The sequence below is a fragment of the Pogona vitticeps genome, chromosome 1 (assembly GCF_051106095.1).
Source record: "Pogona vitticeps strain Pit_001003342236 chromosome 1, PviZW2.1, whole genome shotgun sequence".
Taxonomy (NCBI): domain Eukaryota; kingdom Metazoa; phylum Chordata; class Lepidosauria; order Squamata; family Agamidae; genus Pogona; species Pogona vitticeps.
Window position 1 is genome coordinate 45,672,373 of NC_135783.1, and position 9,361 is coordinate 45,681,733.

Consider the following 9,361-nt stretch of genomic DNA (forward strand, 5'->3'; position numbering starts at 1 on the left):
ATAAATTATATATATATATAAATTTTTAATGTACTAGGCTTACCACTACAATCAAACTCTACAACATAGACTGGATGTTTCTACTGGACAACTCCAGCCATTTAATCTTCTTCCATACATTCTACCTGGTTTTTCTTGGAAGGAATATCAGAAAAGGGAAAAAAATGAGGCAAACCAGAACTAGGATGTTTACTGTACATAACAGCATTCATATTTTGTGTCATGTGTGCCAAAAGCAAAACCTTTTACACAAAAGCGGCCTACGAACTCTTCACAAACAAGACCATCACTCTCTATGTACCTCCTCTCTCAGGCACTGAGACCTACACTGCTCATACAGTTATTATGTACCTGAAAATCTAAGACCGGAAGAAATGATCTTGGTAACGTCAGATGATGGCAAAAGCAACAAAATAAACACTGAAAGGGGAAGAAGCAAGGACTCGAAGCTACTCTTTCTGAGGGAAATTGTCTGCCATTTGTATGAACCACTGTGAAGGCCCTGCCACGATGTCAAGGCCTGGGAAGTAAAACAGAGTTGAAATGTGGCAACAGCTAAGAATGACACGGTAACGACCTGCCACATTGCCAAGAGAAAAGGAAAGGAAAAGGAAGACAGGCTGGAGATGGGATCAGTGGGGTCGAAGGTGTGAGGAGGAGGAGGAGGAAAGGGAAGCCCCATAGGAGGTAATCTCAAGTGTTCTTGCCAGAACCCCCCCCCCCCTTGAGGAGATGACTGGGCCTTCTAAGCCCCGGCCTCCCCCACCCCACCCCCGAGATGGATGCAGGCCCGGCGAAGGGATCTCTCTGTGACACAAGAAGAGCCGCCGCCTTCCTCCCCTCTGAGGGAAAGGGAAGGAAGGCAACCCTTCTTCCTCAACCCTTCTTCCGCGCCCCTGGCCCGGCCTCACCACTGGCGGCACCACCAGGCCAGGCTGTGGCCCTCGTTCCCCGAAGCCAGGCCTCCCCCTCCGCCTCCGCCCCCGCCCCGACCGCCCGGACGAGGAAAGGCCAAGTTCAGCCGCCGCCGCTTCACCCCCCCCCCACGGTCCCCCTCTCCTACCCCCACCCTTCGCCACAACAGGCCTGGCCCCTTTTTCCCTCCTCCTCCTCCTCCTCCCTCGACCATGTACTCACCCCCAGAACCCGCAGGGGCAGCGGGGCGGCAAGCTAGGGGCTTTGCTGCGCTCGCTGCCGGTATCTCCCATGGCGGCGGCGGCGGCGGCACCAGATCTCTCTCGGGGTCGGGGTGGCTCAAGGCAGAGGGAGGGTCCAGGCCGGGGCTCGAAACCGGGATTCCAGGCCGGTCAGCTGGAGTCGGGCGCTACCACTACAGGGGTGGCAGGGTGGGTGGGTGAAGATTGAGGCGATGGCCGCGGCGGCGGCAACGGCGGCAAAAAAACGGCGGCGGCAAGGCAGGCGGCCGCACCCTGTGGCGCTTGAGGTGACACTGAGCTGCGGGCGGCGGCTACCGGCGAGTTGTGACGGGCTTGCAACACGCCACCCCGGCGGGTAGCGTGCGCCCCCTGACCCAACAATGCCCTCGGCTCCTCCCCTCAGGCGAGTACGGTGGTCTTGCCCGTCCGCAGGATCGACTGGGAGGGGAGCATACCAATGGGAAGAAACAGGTAGAAGCCACGAAAGAGGAGAAGAAGGGCTGTAGCTAAAACAGCTGCTTTTCAACAGGGTTAGAATTGTCCTAGCTTTAAAGCTGGAAGCATTCCAAGACAAATGAGTGCCAGAATACTAGTCAGGGAAAGACCTGGAACCCCCTACGCTGTTGTCCATTAGTGGTACAGTCTGAAGAGATTGGATCCCGGGGGTGAGGCAGAGGGAGCCCTACGCATGCGTTAAAACAGTAGGAACCCGGAAGTAAGTGGGAAGTCAAGTCCTTCTTATGGGAGAATCCCTTTCCTGCGCTTATGGAATTCCCTGACTAGGCGGGAGCGACCGCGGGAATTCCTGTCGGGGTTCCCCGGCTGGCATTGTGTACTCCTACTTCCGTCCTCTTCTCGAGAATTTAGTTTTTATTTTAGAGGAAGAGAATGCTAACGTTTTATTTTGCGATTTTGTACACGCTTACGCGGTTTTGAGCACCTTCGGATTTAGTTGGAAATAATTCTGAGCGAATGCCTATACAGTACAGTAGAACTGCACAGACTGTTTCCAGTTTAGAAGGGGGAGTGTAGCGGAATTTCCTCGTTCTCCTTTTGTAGACCTTTGTCCTGTTTCTTTAACCTGAAAAGGAAACAAAATCAGTGGTTTGGGGGGAGCCTGGCGGAAAGGTGTGAGTGCGTTCTCTATTATCTTGAGGTGTTGTTCTTCCAGGAGACACAAATGAAGAGTCAGAATTACAAAATAAAGTATTTTTATTAACAGATGTGTTTACTTCTTCTTGGTTACAAACAGAACCTTGAACTGATAACTGGGATGGCGAGCTCTCCCAAAATTATAACAGAGATTTCTCGTCGTTCAAATCTTTTAATAATACGTTTTTGCTCTTTCCTCCTCCATTGGTTTTCTCAGAAAATTGTTTCGAACTGCACACAAAGTCCCGCAACATGGGTGGCGGGCCCAATCTCCCTCTCTCAGGACTTCTTTCTCTATTTCTGGTGGGATGTGATGTACCAGGCGTGCTGGACCTTGTTTCTTCAGGTACACTAGTACAGTCCATTCTTCCGGACTTAAACCAGGGATGATGGGTCTTATTTTACTGCTAGTTCGGTTTTCATCCTCCTCGCTTATCGGGTTCACTGCAAGTCTTTTGACAGGAACTGAAAAGACTTGGGCATCTCTGTTTTCCCGGACTCACTCTCTCTAAAGACACACCTTCTCTGTCTCTCTAGAAATTTCCCTCCTCTGTAGTTAAAATATATATCTGTTTTCTCCCTCTCACGATACACCGATCTCCTGTCTCCTGCCTCTGGTCTTTCTACTGGTATTTTTTCCTCTTTCGCGGTATAACAATCTCCTGTCTCCTGCATCTGGTCTCTCTAACGGTCCCAACTGCTTCTGTTTTGTGTGCGCTCCTTCCTCTCGAGCTCTCTCTACTTTCAACTGGCGACTTTCCTCTACCTCTTCTGCTTGTCCTCTTGCCTCAGGTTTCTTTGATCTTTCTGATTCTACCTCACTTACATGAGGGGACGGCTCACTCTTAGCTGTTTCTCTATCCTCCTCACAAAAGGTCTCAGATTTCATAGTGTTATGTTGCTATGAAGGGACAACATCCCTGTTGAAGTGCTGAAATGCGGTAAGGGGATCATCATCACTGAACTGTATGAAATCTTTTGTCTCTGCTGGAGGGAAGGTGGAGTACCACAGGACATGAAGGATGCAAACATTGTCACATTGTACAAGAACAAAGGTGACAGGGGTGACTGCAATAACTACCGTGGTATCTCTCTTCTTAGCGTTGTAGGGAAGCTGCTTGCCCGTGTTGTGCTGAAGAGGCTCCAGGTGCTTGCAGACAGAGTCTATCCAGAATCACAGTGTGGATTTCGAGCTAATAGATCCACCACTGACATGGTATTCTCCCTCCGACAGTTGCAGGAGAAATGCAGGGAACAACAACAGCCACTCTTAGTGGCCTTCATAGACCTTACAAAAGCATTTGACTTGGTTAGCAGGGATGGCCTTTTCAAAATACTTCCCAAGATTGGATGTCCACCTCGTCTCCTTAACATCATCAGGTCCTTCCACGATGGAATGAAGGGCACTGTAGTTTTTGCCGGCTCAACATCAGATCCCTTTGACATCCGAAGCGGAGTGAAACAGGGCTGTGTCCTCGCACCAACACTTTTTGGGATCTTTTTTGCTGTCATGCTGAAGCATGCCTTTGGAACTGCAACAGAAGGTGTCTATCTCCGGACTAGATCAGATGGAAAGCTCTTTAATCTCTCTAGATTGAGAGCGAAGACCAAAGTCCAGCTGAAATGCATGCGGGACTTCCTCTTTGCAGACGATGCAGCCATTGTTGCCCACTCTGCTGAAGACCTCCAACAACTCATGAATCGTTTCAGCAAGGCCTGCCAAGACTTTGGACTAACAATCAGCCTGAAGAAAACACAAGTCATGGGCCAGGGTGTGGACTCACCTCCCTCTATTACCATCTCCACACAAGAATTGGAGGTTGTTCATGACTTTGTGTACCTTGGCTCAACCATTTCTGACACCCTCTCTCTAGATGTCGAGCTGGATAAACGCATTGGGAAAGCAGCTACCATGTTCTCTAGACTCACAAAGAGAGTATAGCTCAATAAGAAACTGACAACACATACCAAGATCCAGGTCTATAGAGCCTGTGTCCTGAGCATACTCCTGTACTGCAGTGAGTCCTGGACACTTTGTGCCCGGCAGGAGAGGAAGCTGAACACCTTCCATATGCGTTGCCTCCGACGGATTTTTGGTATCACCTGGCAGGACAGAGTTCCAAATAGAGTAGTCCTAGAACGAGCTGGAATTTTCAACATGCATACATTACTGAAACAGCAACGTCTACGCTGGCTTGGGCATGTTGTGAAAATGGCTGATGGTTGGATTCCAAAGGATCTCCTATATGGAGAATTAGTGCAGGGAAATCGCCCCAGAGGGAGACCACAGCTGCGATACAAGGATATCTGCAAGCGGGATCTGAAGGCCTTAGGAATAGACCTCAACAGATGGGAAACTCTGACATCTGATCGTTCAGCCTGGAGGCAGGCGGTACATCACCGCCTCTCCCAATTTGAAGAGACCCTTGTCCAGCAGGCCGAGGCAAAGAGGAAGTCACAAAGGAAGCAAAACCAGGGAGCTGGACAGGGGACAGATTGGATTTGTCTTCAGTGTGGAAGAGATTGTAACTCTCGAATTGGCCTCCTCAACCACACTAGACGCTGTTCCAAGTCCTCCATACAGAGCACGCTACCATAGTCTTTCGAGACTGAAGGATGCCTACTAGCGATGTTGCTATTAAAGGCACGAGAGCACCTCTACTTCATTTATACAGTGGGGTCTTGACTTGAGAACTTAATCCGTATTGGAAGGCGATTCTCAAGTCAAAAAGTTCTCAGGTCAAATCTGCATTTCCCATAGGAATGCATTGAAAACCATTTGATCCGTATCTGCTCTTTTCTGTCCATAGAAACTAATGGGAAGCTGCTGTTCTGCCTTCGACCACTAGAGGGGGATATTTTGTTTCTTTTTTTCTTAGGTCAAGAAAGGTTCAGGGAAGGCAGGGAAAATACAGTCCAGGCAGTACAGTACCAGGCAGTCTGAAGACTGTCTCCCAATCCACTCTCTAAATGCTGGGAGGAGTGAGGAAGCAGACAGGCACCCTTTTCACTGGCCAACAGTTAAATGAAAGTTCAAATGTTGCACTTTCCCTTCCTCCCACGTGGTTTTTTTCAGTTCTTAACTCACATCTAAGTATGTAAGTCAAGTCAATATTTTCCTATGAGAGCGGTTCTTAAGTCAAAATGTTCTTAACTCAAGCCGTTCTTAAGTCAAGACCCCACTGTATCAGCATTCCTGTTTATTTTAACTTTTAAAACCAAGGAGGAAAAAAAACAGGAACAAGATCTTAACTTGCTGTTACCATAGAATTACAACATTGTTACAATCCTGAACTTGCTTCCTCAGACGTAAAAGCCACACATAGTGGTAACATTTCTAAAAATACCAGAAGATGCCAGGAAATAATCATGTGGTAATCTAAAGGAATTTTTTTAAATTGCGTAGAGCTTTCATGGTCTAGAATTCTCTTCCTTAGATGTATAAAGGATTGTGCTCAGATAACAAATTATATATGTGGGTGCAGAAATAAAGTGGAGGGCGGAGAACATAGGCAACAATGAGAATAAATGGCTACAGAAAATCATGACCAGTTAAAATGAAAAATCAGTGCAGTGACCATGGCAGCAGCAACTGTTGACCATTAGTACATGCAGCAGGATATAAATCCATTGTCTTTACACTAACCTGAAATGACAGAAATTGACTGCTTGCTGAATTGTAGTTTTGCAATTTCCTAATGGAATTCCCCATTAATATAACTTTGTTTTATATGTGTCACCACTTTCAGGTTACCTGAACAGTGGACTGGCAGTGGAAATACTGATTTTCAAAGGTGCCCTTTCTTATACAAATTTTGTATCTGTTTGTTCTTTTGTTTAGAGACAGTGGCAGTCAGGGCTGGACCTCAAGCTGAAGTCCAGAATGGGGACTCCAAATGAACATGCAATTTCCACACTCTGGTAGCAAAACAGCAGACAAGCCCAGGATCAGTACCTGGGCTGGTTGGAACATGCTGGGGTGTAATGCAGTTGACACCGGTTGCTGCATTATCCGTTCTTATTTTAAATAACATTTTATAATGAGGGTGTGGTATGGTGAGTATGTATATAATGACAGATGTTCTCTTAATGGTTTATGTTAAAAATACATTGCCCATTTCTACAGCTATAATATATATTCTCAATGAAATACTGTACAATTAATATTAGGGCAGCAAATCAAGCCCATTTTACTTCTGTACTACATAGCCATGCTATAGTAATTAAAGTGAGTTGAGAATGCAAAACTGCCCATGCTGAAGGTATTTGTGTTATTCTGAGCTGGCAAACTTTTTTGCCTCCTTCTAACATATCAGGAATGTAGAAGAAGTTAGAAAGCATGGAGCACAATCAGCAAGAGGGGAGGGAAAAAGGGACCTGCTAATTGTGGGCTTCCCAAATGACATAATATACAGATCTATCAAAGGTGGACAGCTCTCTTCACAATGAAACAATGAATTCCAGGATCAAAAATTACCTACCTAGCTGCATAGAGTGGCTTTTTTACCAATGCAGAATGTAAAAGGGCAGAAGAATAGAATTGCTGCTTTTTATTTAAAATAATTCTTCTCCTGTGCCTTGGAAAGCAGCAATAAAGTAAACAAGTAGAGGTACCTTGTTTGTCCCTTTATTTTCTTGTTGCTAACTTCCTGCATGAGAAAAACAGGAGTAGAAAAACCTAGTACAGTGGTGCCTCGCATGACGATATTAATTCGTTCTGCGAAAATCGCTGTAAAACGAAAACGTCGTCATGTGATTTTAAAAAGCCCATAGAAATGCAACATCGACATAGCGATTTCGTCGTCAAACAGAGCGCTCGTAATGCAAGGCACCACTGTAGTTATTTAAAATGCAATACACCTCCTGATGCCTCTTAACAATGAGTTAGAGAAAATATATACCATATGTCATTAAAGCAGAAAATATATTTGTACATTCTGACCTACAAATGCAGTAAAGTAATAAAATTCTGCAAAGGATTTTGTGGCATAATTAAGACAAATGGATTGTACTTGGCATAAGCCTTCATGGCTTTTATATACATGGAATGCAGCTTTTGTAGACAAACTTTTATGCAGTTATGGAGAAGAGGGGAATATAAAATGTGATGAAAGTTAAGAAGCCCTACTTGGGTGGCATGTCTCATCAGTGGTAGATAAGTATTACTGGATGTTCTGGGGTGACAGATATACATCTTAATGTTGGTTATTAAGAGTTATTCCAAGATAATTGGTCGGTGATAAATATTTCCAGGTTTAGATAAACAGATATCCACTTATAAAATACTGTAGAGAAAAGTGTTTTTTCTAAAATTCCTGGTAATAGCAGAGTGTGGTTTATAATTGATCCAGGGGAGGACATCAGATTAGGGGGAGAGAGTAGATATACAGAAAATACAAATAGAAGGAATTTTCAGATAGTTACCATAAAACATACAACAGTTGGGGAGTAATAGAGACAAACCTGCATTTGTATTCTAGAAGGTTTTCACGGCCGGGATCTGATGGTTGTTTTGGGTTTTTCGGGCTCTTTGGCCCGAAAGATGGACATGAAATTCTATTTCAAAATACTGAAATACTGGACAACGCCAGCAATCATTATGTTAGACTGCACAGGGAAGCCATTGAAATTTATAAACACCAGTAGAGCTTGAACAAAAAAGAGGAAAGTCTAAAACTTAACAAGGCCTAGGTCCCAGCACTGAAAAATACAGTGAAAAATACTGCAAAATGTCAACGAACTCTACCCAGCCACAAGGACCAGGGATTATTGCACAAAAAAGAACAGCTAAAGACACCCATCAATCACAGTGACAGATAATCTCTCCCCCTTATCACAGCAATACATCCACAACAAAAACACGCTGATCACCATCATCACCCTATCTCCTGAAAGAGACAAAAGCTGTTCCTACAGCTATAAATACTCAACTATCCAACAAATAGCAACAGAGCATGGACAGAGTTCCTACTCCAGTCCTCTGAAGATGGCAGCCACAGAGACTGGTGAAACGTCAGGAAGAACAACCTTCAGAACATGGCCAAAGAGCCCTAGAGAAAGGCACAGGTAGAAAAGATTATAGCAAAATTATAGCCAGCATTTCAAGACTTTCTGAGTGCTAATTGGAAATAGTTGAACACCAGAGACAAAGAGATTGGCTAAGAGATATAAATTCTGTGTGTACTATCAGAAGAGATTCCTTGAACCATTGGCAAGCAGACTCCTGCTGACCTTGCCTCTGCTCATTCCCTTTTGTGAAAGGAACTGATCTACCTGAAGTAAACTAGCAGCTTGTCCCATGAACTGTACAGGTCTCCTACATAGCCAGGACATTTGCTTCCTAACACATAACAGGTTTTGTTCCCTTTGGAATCTATCTTGGAAGTTCTTTCATTCAAAGATGGCCATCTGAAGATCAAAGACAAAGCATCCAGGGAGACTGAAGGTTTTTTTAGTATTACTGTTTCTGATGTCATTTTTGTGTCCATGTATTTGAGTAAAACCTCTCCATCATCTGATATAAAGTTCTGTCAGTCATTAGTAGTCCATGAACTCTTAGTGTCAAAGCTGAGGAAGAACACTGAAGCAAGCATAGTATAAAAAAAAGGAATTTAAGGAACATTCCTGAAGAATTTGGATCATGTCAAGAACACATTTTTATCACTAAACTAATTGACCACTAACTAGAAGAACTGTGGATTGAAACAAGTGATATTAACAGGGAAGAATGAAAAGACTATTGCTGTAGAAAGGCCTTGATTGGCAGTTGGAATTGTTAATGGCAGATGTTTCTAGTTATATCTTCTATTTCAACTGTAATTTTCTTGCTTTCAGTATGCTTACCTCCTTCAGGGAAAAATGCTGTTTTTTTTAACAGCATTGCCGTTAGATTTTATGAGAAAGCTTCATTTTGCGTGTTTTTTTAATTCCCTGCCCCCCCCCTTGAGAAATGTTTTCAACTTTTTTTAACTTTTCCTGGATAATTTTTTAAAAATACATTTAGACTTTTTGGAACTTTTTACTGAAACCATCTAAGAACTCTAAGTGTTGTA

General features: G+C 44.5%; 1 protein-coding gene across 2 annotated transcripts in view; it reads right to left on the reverse strand.

The window, feature by feature from the left end:
* The window catches only part of ZFAND3 (zinc finger AN1-type containing 3), a 151,294-nt gene extending 149,769 nt beyond the window's left edge, over positions 1-1,525 (reverse strand). For both annotated transcript variants that reach the window (XM_020785046.3, XM_072991544.2), the window contains exon 1: positions 1,138-1,525. In XM_020785046.3, the coding sequence (XP_020640705.1) occupies positions 1,138-1,208 (71 nt within the window). In that variant the 5' untranslated portion in view covers positions 1,209-1,525. The remainder of the gene's footprint in view (positions 1-1,137) is intronic.
* Positions 1,526-9,361: the final 7,836 nt, after the last annotated feature.